The sequence below is a fragment of the Lagenorhynchus albirostris genome, chromosome 20 (genome assembly GCF_949774975.1).
Source record: "Lagenorhynchus albirostris chromosome 20, mLagAlb1.1, whole genome shotgun sequence".
In the NCBI taxonomy this organism is placed as follows: Eukaryota; Metazoa; Chordata; class Mammalia; order Artiodactyla; family Delphinidae; genus Lagenorhynchus; species Lagenorhynchus albirostris.
In genome coordinates this window covers 52,663,856-52,679,628 of record NC_083114.1, presented here as the reverse complement: position 1 = coordinate 52,679,628, position 15,773 = coordinate 52,663,856, and the positions used below count along the sequence as shown (strand labels likewise).

At 40.9% G+C, this 15,773-nt stretch overlaps 1 protein-coding gene across 2 annotated transcripts in view; it reads right to left on the bottom strand.

The window, feature by feature from the left end:
• Positions 1–4,089: 4,089 nt before the first annotated feature.
• The window catches only part of ACOX1 (acyl-CoA oxidase 1), a 21,396-nt gene continuing 9,712 nt past the window's right edge, over positions 4,090–15,773 (bottom strand). The window contains exons 3-14 of one of the 2 annotated variants that reach the window (XM_060133904.1): positions 13,766–13,926; positions 11,063–11,170; positions 9,758–9,877; positions 9,502–9,617; positions 8,919–9,088; positions 7,835–7,997; positions 7,051–7,241; positions 6,604–6,783; positions 6,360–6,465; positions 6,083–6,226; positions 5,718–5,924; positions 4,090–4,717 (exon numbers count right to left, since the gene is read on the bottom strand). In XM_060133904.1, coding sequence (XP_059989887.1) covers positions 4,667–4,717; positions 5,718–5,924; positions 6,083–6,226; positions 6,360–6,465; positions 6,604–6,783; positions 7,051–7,241; positions 7,835–7,997; positions 8,919–9,088; positions 9,502–9,617; positions 9,758–9,877; positions 11,063–11,170; positions 13,766–13,926 — 1,717 coding nt within the window. In that variant the 3' untranslated portion in view covers positions 4,090–4,666. The remainder of the gene's footprint in view (positions 4,718–5,717; positions 5,925–6,082; positions 6,227–6,359; positions 6,466–6,603; positions 6,784–7,050; positions 7,242–7,834; positions 7,998–8,918; positions 9,089–9,501; positions 9,618–9,757; positions 9,878–11,062; positions 11,171–13,765; positions 13,927–15,773) is intronic. The other variant, XM_060133905.1, reaches the window with a different exon arrangement.

The window sequence follows — 15,773 nt, the reverse complement described above, 5'->3', positions numbered from 1 at the left end:
ACGACCGAACACTTCCAGGGACTTCCCTGGGGGTCCAGTGGTTAGGACTCTGCGCTTCCACTGCAGGGGGCATGGGTTCGATCCCTGGTCGGGGAACTAGCATCCCCCTTGCGCACGGAAATCAATTTTTTCCAGCTCTCTTCTGAGCGCTGACTTGCGGAGAGGTGGAGGGCGTGAGAAATGTGTCAAGAGTGGAAGACGGACGTGGTGAAACTATAAATATGCATTTATTCCACACCCCAAAGCTTAGGGAAGTAGCTGTGACTTTCCTGTTCAATTATGAAAATCAAAGCTGGGAAGCCAGAATGAAACCCAACACCATCACCTAATAAAGACACTTTTTGTGTTGATTACAGATTTTATTAAGGGTTTTTCAGTTTTACAAAAGAAGGAGAGGTTAGTGGTTTGGCTTATTCGCAGGCCCAGCAAAGCTGGTGGGTCACTGCTGTCCAACCATGATTCTCACGCTTTGGACCCCCCGCGCCTCCTTGGTACCCCCACCCTCACTGACACGTCCTGCCAGGGATGGGTAACAATACATGCTAAATGCATCTCGTCAGCTAGGAACCAAACTCAAACCACAACAGTTAAAGGGGAAAAAGGTAGCAAGTAATTTACACATTCCAAAAGATACAAGTCATTTCCTCGAATCCACAGCAATTGGAAATAAAATGGTGTTTACAAAGTAGCAATCATCAGTTGTAATATTATGCGTAAGATCACATATTTGTTACCTAATCTGTGAAACAGTTGACAGTAATGTGGCAAAACAATTTATTTTGGTTCAGAATTCTTTTTATAAATTAAAAAATTTATTATTTTTTAGTTATTTTTGGCTGTTTTGGGTCTTTGTTGCTGCGCGCCGTCGTTCACTAGTTGCGGCAAGCGGGGGCTACTCTTCGTTGCGGTGCGTGGGCTTCTCATTGTGGTGGCTTCTGTTGTTGCGGAGCATGGGTTCTAGGTGTGAGGGCTTCAGCAGTTGTGGCTCGCGGGCTCTAGAGCGCAGGCTCAGTAGTTGTGGTGCACGGGCTTAGTTGCTCCGCGGCATGTGGTGTCTTCCAGGACCAGGGCTTGAACCCATGTCCCCTGCACTGGCAGGCGAATTCTTAACCCCTGTGCCACCAGGGAAGTCCCTGGTTTGGAATTCTTAAAATCCCTCCCAATTTTCCGTGATCTTCCAGAGATAATCAGTGGCTCACTTAAATTTAAGGCAAAATCAAAATCAAACAAAAATCCCTTCAAATCTAGGAATTTGCAGGTCTGCAACAGCTAACATCCAGTAACTCTAAAATTTCCTTATGTTTCTAAGTTTACTATCGTGGACCACAAAAATAGGTACTGAAAGTTTTAGTTTGGACAACTATAAGCAAAACTCCACCAATATTTTAAAATGAAAATACATTTTCGTCATTTACAATGACTTGGTCTAATCCTCCAGGAATGGATCAGTAAATATTCAATTAGCTGACATGATCTCTTTGTTATTCCATGAAAATGATCAAAACCTTTATCTGAGGAGACTCAAAAAAACTCTTCTCTCAAGCAGAATCATCATTCTCCTGGCACTGGTCCTCTCTCCAGCTGCACCAGAGCTACTGCTCAAAGAAAAGCTACAATTCCTTCCACATGTATAAAAAGATTAGTGGGTGTTACAGGCCATCTGCATCTAATCCTCTCCCTTTCTACTAGGATGGATGGAAAAAACTCAGAAAGGGGTAGGAGGAACTTTGACCAACAGTCAATCGTCTAAGGAATTTTTGTTCCCCAGGGGACTCGAGGATGATGAACCTGAATATATTTCCCCGACCATGCCCTGCACTGACGAGAATCCAAGAATTAAGATCTAACATTGGTAACTTTAGGAACCGTTAAACACCTCTAGGTATATGGCATCTGAAATTACAAGCAGTGAGTTCTCAGAAAGTACCTGAATGTGGTTAATGTTGCAATTAAGTGAATGTTCTGAAGATAAGCTGCTACTGAGCAGTACTATGTTCTGAAGACAAGAACGTGAAGGCCCCCAAAGGCTTTGGGGCCAACTGTGCTTTGAGGTCACCAATATCCAAACACTTAAGTACACCTCGGTATCTACTGAGTAGAGCATGAAGTAGAACTCCAAATACGTGAGGAAGTATCAACCTTCATCCATTACAAATAGAAAAAACCTCTATGAAACTTCAAAGGCTTATATAAGTATCATCTAACAGAAAAATCTCATTAATTCTACTGAGATTTATCATCATTTTGGAGATTAGGTTGAAATTTATCTGTACTCTTTGTGAAAACGGCTCATAAAAGAACCCAACAGAACCAAACTTATCTGTGGCAAAGTCTGGCTTCTAAGGGACAGCAGGCTGGGTCTGCTGCTTCCTTACGAGCAGCCAAGACACCTGTATTCCTGCATGGACAGAGCACTCAGATACGCTGCAATGACAGCATCACGGCCCATTCAGCCTTCTCTGCTTAGGCAGTTCTCACTCCTTCCTTTTTTTGTTTAGTGTTACCTACACCTGCATCTTAAAATTCTTCATAATTTAAACTTATGTTTAGTTATGTGGCACGTTCTTTCCATCTTGATAGTAACAAATTAGTGAGGTTTTACGATATCTTTATTCTTTAATTACAGAGGATAAAGTTCAAGACAAAACATTCCAATGTGAATAAAAATACTGTCAATATTAGATTGTTTTTAAATGAAACTCAAGGTGCTGGACTGAAGGTGGCTCTGCAGAGTCACCACCTGTTCCAACCTGCTTAGATCCCAGATCTATGCAGCTGGATTGGGTGGGTGTCATTTCAAACACCCTTAGATCCTGACTATGGATATCCCTCTGTGAATAAGATTTTTAACCCCTAATTGGAAACTATTCTACATTTAACAGGTCAATATTAAGGAATTTGAATTTACTCTCTGTTGTTTCCCAGAATCTGATCTAGTCAAAGATACACCCAAATGAGATTAACACAGTGCTTTTTCACTTCAGTCTTAACACAATGACCAGTCAGTGCTCCTGGTGGAAAGATTACGGCTTGTGTCAACTGACAGTATTTCTTCTGCTGGACCTTATCTCCTATTAGCCGTTCCATTGGGATAGATTTTATGGCAGGTCCCAAGATAGGAACTACATTTCCACTGAATTACATACTACATTCTCAAGACTGATGTTAGAACAACTGGTTTCATGAGGCAGATGTCACAAAGAGTTAACAAAAACAAAAAATCAAGTGACTTGTTTTACACTGATTTTAAGAAAAAATTCATTAAGAGATACATGTTTAGCCTTTAAATATAGAATGATTGTATAAATTAGATTTCAGCTGAAAGGACAATTTAGCAAGTCAGAAAAAGCTCCCAGAAACATACTGAAAATAATGCCAGATATACAATAAGAAACGGATTTTCTATGGAACTTCCATTTATCCTTTAGCCACAGTTTCAATGATTATATTTTCTGATCCAAAAATCAACACGTGGTTTGTCAAAGGATCTCTCTGTGCGACTCCTGGGTGTACGAGGCGGCGAGTGGTGCTTTTATTTTTGTGAGGCCAGACACTGTAACCACCGAGCATTTTAACAGCTTGCACCAAAGTGACAGAATAGAGGGAATCTGGATTGTTCCAGGAAAGTTAGTTAATATGGTCACCAAAGTTACAGTGACCATAACTGATAGCTCTTCCTGCCCTTATTCTACTAAGAAGGAAATGTGACTCTCTTTTTCTCCTTTTTTTTTGCATCTCTCTCAGGAGAGGGAGAGAGAGGGAGAGAGAGAGAGAGAGATCAAGACCACTGATCTGGAGGTCCCATCAGTTGCCAAAAGTTACATGTAGAGATAACTTTGCTGTCTACCCCTTCCCAAGAAGTCGGGGTGAAGCGAGTTGTACTGCTACGAGAGCAACAATTTAGGGAAACCCTCCAATGGAAGATTAGTTCCTAATCACATGAGGCAGTGACCCTGCAGTAGCCTGTGCTGAACTATACACCAGCAAAGGAGGGCAAACAGGCAGGAAATATGTCAATGTATCAAGCACGCGCGTGTACCACACACACACACACACACACACACACACACACACACACACACACACACACACACACACACACACACACACACACACACACACACACACACACACACACACACACAGTTTCCTGATTAGTTTCTTTCCCCAATCCCTCTTCTTCAGTCCTGCTTTCTAGCCAGCGCCCACGGCAGGAGTGGTAGGACAATTAGCAGGAAAGCTTGGAAGGGTTCTACCCCCACTTAAAAAATACCTTTGCTTAAAAACACTTGCATATCCAGTGATTAGCAATTAAGATGTGAAAATAATTAACTACTTAGTAGTTAAATTCTACGAATTATCAACAGTCCCGGCCTCCTGGGATCAGTGTTGCAGATGGAAGTCACACGGCATTTCTTAAAGCTTTTTCTGAACGCTTAACAGGTCTCTTTCAGTGTTAATTGCACTTGTAAAACACAACTGTTTTTTTCCTTTAATCTCAAATCTGTTCTTTTTTTTTTTCATTTATAAAAAGAGAAAAGGGTCAATTTATCATTTGCTCTAGCTTTTCTAAATTTGATACAGATTCCACACGAATTTGTGTGACAGGTATAAGGGGAGTAGAGTACAGTTACTTTCGGGAGATTGAACTTGTCCTCAAGACACTTCAGAGCTTGGACTGCAGTGACTTTAGGTGCTTGTAGTAAGATTCATGGACCTGCAGGGAAGGGAGAGAAAAAATTACTGATACGGAGTTTGCAATTTAAAATAGCATACCTGGACTTCCCTGGTGGCGCACTGGTTAAGAATCCGCCTGTCAATGCAGGGGACACGGGTTCAAGCCCTGGTCTGGGAAGATCCCACATGCCGCAGAGCAACCAAGCCCATGCACCACAACTACTGAGCCTGCGCTCTAGAGCCCGCGAGCCACAACTACTGAAGCCCGTGTGCCTAGAGCCCATGCTCCGCAAAAAGAGAAGCCACCGCAGCGAGAAGCCTGCGTACTGCAACGAAGAGGAGACCCTGCTTGCCGCAGCTAGAGAAAGCCTGCGCGCAGCAGCAAAGACCCAACACAGCCAAAAACAAATAAATATATTAGTAAAATAAAATAAAATAGCATACTTTTAATCAAGAAACTATCTGAACCTTATTTGGATCCTGATTCAAAAAATCTGAAGTGGGGAGAAAAGAAGAATTGAGCTAACTGGGGAAATCTGGACACTGACTGGGTAGCAGTTCATGATATTAAAGAATTACTGTTAATTTGTTTAGGTGTGAGAATGGCATTGTGTTTATGTTTTTTAAGAAGAGTCCTTATCTTTTAGAGAAACATACTGAAATATCTATGAATAAAATTATCTGATATCTCGGGTTTGCTTCAAAATAATTCTTAGCTGGGAGGTTCAGATGAAATGCAACTGGCCATGAGCAGACAGTTGCTGAAACACGACAAAGGGTACGGGGGAGATGCACTGGAGTATGCTATTTGTGTATACATTTGAAAATTTTCAATTGTTGCTAAATAGTTGGGGAAAACTAAAAACCTGCACACTGCAGGAAGACCTTGTTCCCTTAGAACCTGCTGCTCAAATAAAGAGACTGTCCGAAGTGGCCATGAGAGCTTTCAAAGCTTTCACAGATGATCACTCAGAGGCCTTTCCTGCCTTAATATTTAAATGAACAATTTCAAAAGGTGAAAAGACTTCTTTTTTTTTTACCTCTGTGTTGTTCAATGGGGATTTCTTGGCCCATTCAAACAAGTTTTCGTACACATTCCCATCATAGCGGCCAAGCACAGAGCCCAGTGTCACATCCTGAAAATCAAATGCATCAACCAGAGCAACAGCGTCAGGGCGAATCACAGTCAGTAACTCCTTTACGCGCTCGTTCACTTGGGTGATTTGAGACTCTGTCATGATGCTCCCCTAAAAGAAACAAGCAAGCAAACAGAGATATTACATAGGTACGTATAAATCTATTCATACGTGTATATATACACATACAACCACAAAGTAAACCACAATTATTTTTCTATAAAAAATTAAGAAATACATTAATAAAAGGACTTAAACTTAGAAAATACCTGAAGAAAATCCCCTGCGTTCCGACTGATTCCATACAGACAATACAAGAGACACAAATTCCTTAAGACGGCTTGGATGGATTTCTCTTGAATTTGGAGGAGTTTTTCTGAAAAGAGCTTAACTGCCACATAGTGGCAATGTGCCTAGAAAAAAAGAAAACACCAGAGTGCAAGAACCTTTGAAAAAGACTCAACAGTGATACAGTTTCTGCACTAAGAAAATGAGGCGGGTGGTGAAGGACGGAGAAGGGGAGGGGGAGAGAGGACCATCGCTGACCTCACTTGCTTGAACGAGGTCAACGGAAGTTAGGTTCCATGCTACCTCCTTGCTTTTTCTGTGAATCACTTCAGTTTGAAGGTTTTTCGCAGCAATTTCTACTAATCTGTTAAAAAAAGAAAAGAACTAGAAAACTGGAGCTCAAGGAAGTGATCGCTAGGACTTGTGCCTCCCGCCTCTCCCATCAAGCCCCTGGCCACAGAGGCCCCCGTGGCCCTGTCCCAGCTCTTGAGGGTGTACTCACCTGGCCGCACGAAGCTTGTACGCTTCTGTCAGGCTGTCAGGGCTGTTGATATCCACCACGGTTGGCCAGACGGCCACCTGCTGTGGCTGGATGTGCTGGCTGGGCAGGTCATTCAAGTAGGACACCATGCCACACACCAACTTGCCTGAGTGCACCTGGTCATAACTTTTCATCAGGAACCTGAAAGTCACCAGGACACATGCTTTCAGCAACTATGCTTCTCGTGAAACAGAAATAAAACGAACTCCTGAAATGACTTTAAGCTGTGGGACAACTGTTTCATACTAGCCTGACCCCAAGAAAAAACCGTGGGTCAGGATGGAAGGCAAAAATGACATCTTTCTGGAACAAATATAATGAGAAGAGAAAACATGGGAATAAGAACCAACGGAAAGGACTCAAACATTCTTGAGAACACATATGAGAAATCATGAATTAGATTCTCACCGGGCCGTCTGTAGCATCATGACAGTGTTTTCTCCCTCGAAGGTGCAGGTTGGGGTAAAATTGACATAAATATTTGGAAGTCCACTGCAGTGAGAATAGCCATGCCCGCCACAAGCCATCCGACATGCTTCAATACCAGTGTTAGTCGTCCAGGACGTGAAAGCCTTCAGCCCGGCAGTGAGGGCGTGAAGCTGAAGGGGGAAGCACAGGCCATCAGAACATCTGTGGTGCTGACAGCCCGCATTCCAATGAGACACACTTAGCCTCACTTAACAGCACTTGTCACTTTCAAAATCACTTGGCAGGGACGTCCCTGGCGGTCCAGTGGTTAGGACTCCACGCTTTCACTGCCAGGGGCCTGGGTTCCTGGTCAGGGAACTAAGATCCCACAAGCCACGTGGCGTGGCCAAAAAAAAACACAACCAAACAAACAGCAAACAAAATCACTTGCTATGCCATGTAAACTGAAAAGCAAGCTCATCTGATTGGCCTGAGCCAGCAACATTCCCCCACTCCCTTCTGAACTGTTCTACTTGGCAAAAGTGGCACCACTTAAGTTCCTTTGATTAATAAATGACCAACATGGTACAGTAATTCTGAAACTTAAAAACAAACCCACGCATCTTCACCTTTGATCCACTCTCAATTAGAAAACTCTCTCTGTATTTTGAGAATATATGGATTCTTTTCAAGATATCCCAATGTTTAATTTTCTTTGGACATGATCCAATGGGCAAATGTGAACTAGAAGGGTGCCCACAAGGGAGCAAGACACGACGCAGACCTCAGGCAGCTCACTCAGGTCCCCTTGGCTGATGTCTTCATTAATCCGATGATAGGTCTCCTTCATGTATGCGCCTACAAACTGGAAGGCATAGGCAGTGGCCAGGAGGGGAAAGAGTTTATACTGCTGGGTTTGATAATCCAAAATCTGTGGTTCTGGTTCACTAAAGCATATAAAAAGAGGGGAGAAAAAATTAAATGCCTACACAGAGCTTACTATGTGCCGGGTTCTGGTCTAAGCACTTTGAAAGACTAATTTATCGAATCCTTATAAAGATCCTGTGAAGTTAACTTTTATTACCCCCATTTTACAGATGGAGAAAATGAGAGGTTAAGAACCTAGAGAGCTAATAAGTGGCAGATCCTTGATTTAAATCTAGGGTATCTGGCTATAGAAGACCACGTGCTTAACCACCTTGATGAGCTGCCTTAGTTGGACAGGATTTTCTAGCTGACTTTCATATTTTTCTTAGTCTTTCCAATCTAAGAAAATTGTATCTCATGGCAACTTCCGGAACCAAAGTTCATTAACTTCACAGGAGGAAGACAACATTAAAGGGGTCTAGATGGCTGAATAAACTATATTCTGACCACAATTTGAGGAGACCCAATGCACTGAGTTAAATATTTGAAGTCTAAGCAGGTCTGCTCTTATCAATTTCTTTATTCCTTCTTTAAGAGTAAAAAGTTTATCAAAGAGTCATGCCCAAGTAATAGGCAGTTGTAAGAATAAACCATGTCCACGAACACAACAGAGAATCAAGTTTAATGTCACTTTCACTATACCCGATTTGTAACTGTTAGTAGCAACTAGAATCTTCACACCACCTTCAGTGTTTTCAACATTTCATTTATAAAGCTCAAATAATATTACTGTTTTTCTTAGAAGGTTAAAAGTAATAATTAGGTGGTTATTCTCAACTTTCCACTTAAGGGAAGTCTAGGTTCTCAGACTCAGTACACTGCCATCCTAGCTAATTTTACAGCAAATGCACTTTCTCCACAACACATTTGGGAATTTTGATATTTGGATGGGGTCCATGCCAGGTCTTCAGTACCAAGCTCATCTCCGACTCCACCCTTACCCTGGCTTGATTTCAGACTGATGCCTCACGGCACTGTAGCGGATGGCAATGGTGCATGCCTTAGACAGACACCGAGCGGATTCTCCCACAAGGAAGGACCTGATAAACACCATGGTCCCGTAGGTCAGCTTGTTACTCAGGGGTTTCACGTATGTGCCATCAGGCTTCACCTGGAAAAAGAATATGAGATGGATGCTTCCCTCTGTTAAAACCAAGTGGCAGTTTAGGCAAGTCGTTCTCAAAGTGTGGTCCCCAGAAAGGCAGCATCAGCATCACCTGATGCTCAGTCCCCACCCTGACCTCCTAAATCAGAAACTCTGGGGGCCAAGCACTCTAGGTTTTAGCCAGCCCTCCAGGTGATTCTAATGCATGCTAAAGTTTGAGCCCCACTGGTTTTGCAAAACAAAACATGCTCTTCATACCTGCCAACTGCTTTTGATTTCATGGTCATAATAAAAGCAGCTTCAGAAGTAAAAATCTGTTAGTACCTTCTAAAAGAACAGATCCTTCTAACCCCATGATTATCAACAGCCACTGAAATCCCCGTCTGATACCTCTCCTCCTATTTTCTGTCTAAATATACCTGAGCGTGCTTCATCAGCATGTTTTCCCTGGGAATGCGATAATTGTCCATCTTCAGGTAGCCGTTATCCATCTCATCATAGCCAAATTTGGGGCCAATGTCTCCAACAGTAATACCTACCGCAGATGAAAGTCACAAGGTGTTTATGCTCTGGAATTCCTGGCTTCCCTCCTCTTCTTTAGTTATGTATTATACTTTTTGCAGAAGAAAGTGATTGGTTTAATTTTCACCTCAACATCAGATGAACAGTTCTAACCTGGTAAAGGCTTATGCGTCCCAAGTTCACGAATAGGTACAATGAAGGCATGTAATCCATAGCATTTCCCCTGAGTGATGAGTTGGGCGAGTACTATTGCATGATTTGAAGTCTTTCCAACTGCAACATCAAAGAGAACAAGAGAGGGAAGTGAGCAAACATTTTTACATTTTCATAGAAACAAAAGAGGGGGAAAAAAAGCATATGTTAAATATAACACTAGATTCCATCAATAAAGTGTGCCCAGAGAGCTTTTCTTATGACAGTGTCATGCCTAGTTTTCAGAAGGAAATCCAGTTAAGCTGATAGTTATTAAAATTCATTGAATTTTGGCAAAGCGATCCTTCATTTTTTAAATATATATAAACACATTTTTAATTGAGATGTAATTGACATATAACGTCTAAGTTAAAGTGTACAGTATGTTAATTTGATAGCATTTTTAAAAAGCAGGCTTTTCTACTTATTTTTCATTCATTTACATAAATAAATTTTTAGGATAATTCTAGAACATTACTTTAAATTACATCCTTTTTCTCCCTTAAGGCAGGGCTTTCGAAAACAGTAGCCACTAGCCACACGTGGCTGTTTACATTTAAATTAATTATAATTAAATAAAAGATTCAGTCCCTCAGGTCAGCTAGCTACATTTCAAGTGCTCAAAAGCTGAAAGTGGCTAGTAGCTACCACACTGAACAGCAAAGACAGAGAATATTCCATCATTGCAGAAAGTAGTATGGGATACAGCTGCTTTAAGAGATTTTTGGTTAGTGCATCCAGAAATATTTCTTTTTTTGCATGCTAGTTTTTTCCTATCAAAACGTAACATCCCATATCAAAATATATAACGTGAATAACAAAATCCTTCAACCACTAATCTCATCTGAAATATATATCCTAAAACAATAACTCAGAATGGAAGACGATATTAAATAAATTTCATGTCAAAGCTATTTATAATAAAAATTTGAAAACAACTCAAATGCTTTCCAGTATGGAAATGACTAACCAAACAGGGAAAACTAAATTACTTTAAATGATGACTATGGAAACTATGCTAACACATGAGAATATTTAAATGAAAAACCATGAAAAGCAGAGTAAGATAGCTGCTCTTTCTGCGCTTTGTAAAACATATAAATATCTGTAACATGCAACACAAGAGAATGTGAAATATCTTAGAATAGTTTAAGCTCTAAGAAGCTTTTTCTATATTTCAAAATTATATTCTCATATAAGCTCTACATTTTAAACACGTTATAATAAATCTTAAAACATCCAATAACTGTTAAAAAATTCACTTACGCCCACCAGGCCACCACTTGATGGAGGTCACAGTAGGACTATTAAGAATGAACTCCTGGGTTTCAGGGTCATAAGTGGCTGTGGTTTCCAAGCCTCGAAGATGAGTTCCTAAGAAAATGAATTACACCTACTTCAGACAGAATACAGGAAAAAATAGGTACAGGGTAAAATCTCCTGCCCAGTCCTTTAAAGCTCTAGCATCTCAGAGAGTAACAAAATCTAACAACAATAAAACATCTGTAGATGAACTACAAATGGTTAATAACCAAGATACGTAGTTTCCTAAGCTTAATTAATTAATATGTAATTTCCTGATCTGTTCCTATTAAGCTGAAAATACAAACGTCAAGCACATTCCATTTCTGTACTTGATTTAGTGCACTTCTGTGGCAGTGGACATGGAACATTTATTTAGATCAACCAAAAGAAAAGGTAAAATAAAGGCAGATTAGAATCATAGTTTCGTAAGGTCACAGGATACGAATTTAACAGGGAAGTTAACTGACCTTTTAAAGGCATATCTAAGCTGTTAGTGTGCCAATTTCAACTCATTGGTATTGTGTCTACCACACCAATGCAATGTTCTGGAATTCTGTATTATAACAAAGAATGAGAACACGTAACAGGAAGAGACTCGGCTAAAGTTCTTGTAAACTGAGAATTTATTTCAGAATGAATGCTAGAAAGGAAAACAAGAACTTAAAAAGTTATAACCAGGACTTCCCTGGCGGTCCAGTGGTTAAGACTCCGCGCTTCCAATGCAGGGGGCGCGGGTTCGATCCCTGGTTGGGGAACTGAGATCCCACATGCCTTGCAGTGCGGCAAAAAAAAAAAAAAAAAAAAGTTATAATCATTATGCGGAAAAGACCTGGAACAGTCACTTTTTTTAATTTCTAAAAGTCCAATAATAAGGTCCAAGTTCACCCTGCAGACTCAACACTAAGCCTTAACTTATTCCTGGCTGGTTCACTAGTGTGACTAGGAAGAGTTTCCACTTTATGTATAATGGAGACAGACAGGGATTCGTGTTTTAAATCCTAATACAAACGTGCCAAAATTATTTGAAAAAAGTTACAGAAAAATGTTCTAAGTGACACCCTCCTTAGTAATACTATCCTGTAGCCAATGCTGAGAACCTTTTACCAAACTGCTTTGATAATGCCAGATCTCATTAAACACTTAAACTGTGAAACACTTAGAAACTCCCGAGTTAAATAACAGAAATGGACAGTTTATGTGTGATCCACAACCTTTCCCTGTGTGGGAATCAAGGAATCAGACACTAAGACTCCTTTCACCAAAGAAGAAACTTTTATAGAAAACGAGGTAGCATATTAAACAGAACAGGTAATGACAAAACGTTTTCAAATGCACAACTGAATCAAACAGTATTCCACTTCGAGTTTTAGGAAAATCCTCTAAAATACTATTTACCACGGAAGCTGAAAGCCAAATTAGCAATCAAATGAAGATGAAGTTGTACAGGAATAAGGAGCAAGTGGAAAATATACACTAGACCACCTGTTCTGAAATGTCTGAGTAGGAAAAGAGAAGCCAGAAGTAAACAAATGGTAAACACAGATACCAATGTGGAACGGATGCTACCAGGCACAGCCACCACCTCCAGCCCCATCCAGTTCATCCAGGAAAAGACAGGTGAGGGATGGAAAGAAAAAAAAAGGTGGTACAGGGACTTCCCTGGTGGTGCACTGGTTAAGAATCCGCCTGCCAATGCAGGGGACACAGATTCCATCCCTGGTCCGGGAAGATCTCACATGCCGCGGAGCAACTAAGTCCGTGCACCACAACTACTGAGCCTGTGCTCTAGAGCCTGCGAGCCACAAATACTGAGCCCACGTGCCACAACTATTGAGCCCACGTGCCACAACTATTGAAGCCCGCACACCTAGAACCCGTGCTCCACAATAAGAGAAGCCACGCAATGAGAAGCCCATGCACCACAATGAAGGGTAGCCCAACTCTCCGCAGCTAGAGAAAGCCCATGCACAGCAACGAAGACCCAACGCAGCCAAAAATAAATAAATATATATATATATATTTTAAAAAGCAGAAAGGCAGTACATACAGAGTATGAAATCAACTGCCCGGAAGTACAACTTATCTTATTTTTTCTAAACTGTGGCCAAAGCCACTTTCGGAACTTTACTGAATTTACTGAATCAAGGCACAAATAAAGTCAAGGTACAAAATGCTGCTTGTTTTGGTTATATAAGCCACTCATTTCCCTTCAGCAAGTCAAAGAGCACACATTCTATTAATCTGTATTTCTTCTGCAATCTGTGCAAGTTCATTAAGGTATCAGTAGCAAAGATAACCAGAGAGTAATGAAGAAAAAGAGATGGGTTCAGGCTCTATATACACACAAATTCCGTACAACTTCAGTAAACTTGAAAAATCACTTATTAAGGAAGGCCTGACTTGTAATTCTTGACCTTCTTAAGGGGAACCATGAATAATCAATCAGCATGTCTGTGATAATATAAGCTTTTATTTCCACCGACCAAAGCATTGTCTATGCCGAGACTTATATGTGTGAAAACCCTGGCCGCTGCAGAAAGACTGCATTTAAACAGATCTTACACAGCACGTGGATATGCCACTGCTGACACGTGGTGGACACTCCATGCATGCTAAGCTCGAAGAGCCCCGCCCAACCCAGAAGGTAGACTGAATGCACCGTACCATGACCCATCTCTGTCTGGGCATAAGTGCCAATGATCTCCAAGTTCCAGGTGGGCACGAAGAAGCGTTCCTGCTGTTCCTCGGTTGCCTGGTGAAGCAAGGTGGGCAGGAACATGCCCAAGTGAAGATCCAGAGGCCCAGACTGCCCTCGGTGCACAAGGCTTCAAAGAAATACCAAGGATGGGCATTTGAGAGAAGAGTCATCAGGTGTGAGAGAATCAGCAATTTGAACAAACAGAGCAAGGGAAGGAGAAAAAAAACCCTTCTGTTAAGTATGAATTAATGGGTGGACTTTATCATGGATGGGAGCACTGCCCTGTCTGTATTACTTTGTAACTCTTAGCAATTTCCATTTTTCTTATGTTGGCGAGAAGTATTTTCTAAGGCTACTCATCTCTAAAATTAATTAATCTTGGTAGGGATTGGCTACCGATGCCAAAGCCTGTGCAGCACAAGACCATGTGCGCAAGGCAGAGGATTCGAGCCTTGCAATTAAAGTAAATAAAAAACCTGAAAATGCTGGATGGAATGGAGAATTTAAGTTGTACAGTGACTTATTTATTCTAATGAAAAGTTGAGACAGGAGAACATAGTGGTTCTTTTGGACAAAAGTTTCTCCAGGATCTAATTCCAATAATGCTTCTAGGCTAGAATCTTTTCTGTTTGTCCATAAAGCATCCAGCATTAATCCACATTCCTCACATAATTCTGGTCATTTCATTTGGATCCATCACAAATATCCAGCCACGTGCTACTGAAACAATGTAATACAAAAATTGACAGTGCTCTTCATCCCAATAATTAATTTCAGAAATAAAAAGACGTGATTTTTAGTGAAGACCGTAACATTTACAAATAACAGATTCATGCATAACAAGCTCTCCATTACAATTATATGGGAATTATCACAAATGATAATAAACATGTTAGTTGTCATTTTAAATCCACTTTCTAAAGTCATTCTTTTCCATTTAAAATTTGCAGGTGCCTTAGACTTTTATGTGAATTTATTTCTAATAGGAAATAGTTCTATATGGCTTTGTATTGTTGCATGCTACTGGCATTTTATTTAACTTCCAGCTCAAAATTAATCAATTCTATGTTACTCTTACTGTGCTCATTATCTTAGAAATGAGCCTAAACATTTCAGTTTCAAAATTTCTCCAACTGTTCCACTTGAGGAGGAGAATAATCAGGACAGGGTGCTCTAGGCAGGGGCTGACATGTGATGTTTTCCAAAGAGGGCGGGGGGTGGGCTGAGCTTTCAGCTAACCAATTACATAAAGATTGAAGAATGCATGAATAACTTCCTCATTTTACAGAGAAATTAAAGCTGAGGTGAATTATGTGTCTTCAGGTCAAAAACATAATGGCAAAACAAGGACAAGAATCTCATCTCCTAATCACGTCTTCTAGTGCAACCTGGGCTGAGGACAACAGTGGGGACACTAGAAAGACTTGCCAAAATCAGAGCTAGACTCGGAAGCATCAAAGTGGAAATCCTGTAAGATGTCACCACTGGTGCAAACTGGGTGAAAGGTTCATGGGACGTCTCCGTGCTATTTTTGCAACTTCCTATGAATCTGTAATCATTTCAAAATAAAAAGTTAAAAAAAAGAAAAAAAGTGGAAATCCCTGGAAAAACACATTCCAGGGATGAGAGAGTACTTTTCATGCACAGACAGGAATGTCAACTGTGCTGTTTTTAAAAGAATGATGTGTAGGAAGAAAAATCAGTGTGCGCCTAGGAGCTAAAAGAAGAAAACTCTGAAGTAGGACTGAAAGCTGTGGCCTGGGGCCAGCCACTCACGGTGCTGAGAGGCTACTTTCCATGACTAGAAACCAGAGCAATTCCTGGTGAAGGAGAGGCCATTCAGAGGCGCCCAGACTCGTCATGGGCGTGTATTCGGGAATAATGAGGGGCACCAAGGGTTACCACAGGGTACACTCAGGAGGGCAGGGATAAAACTACTTATAATCAGAAACTGTCTTGAAGCAAAAAAATGTT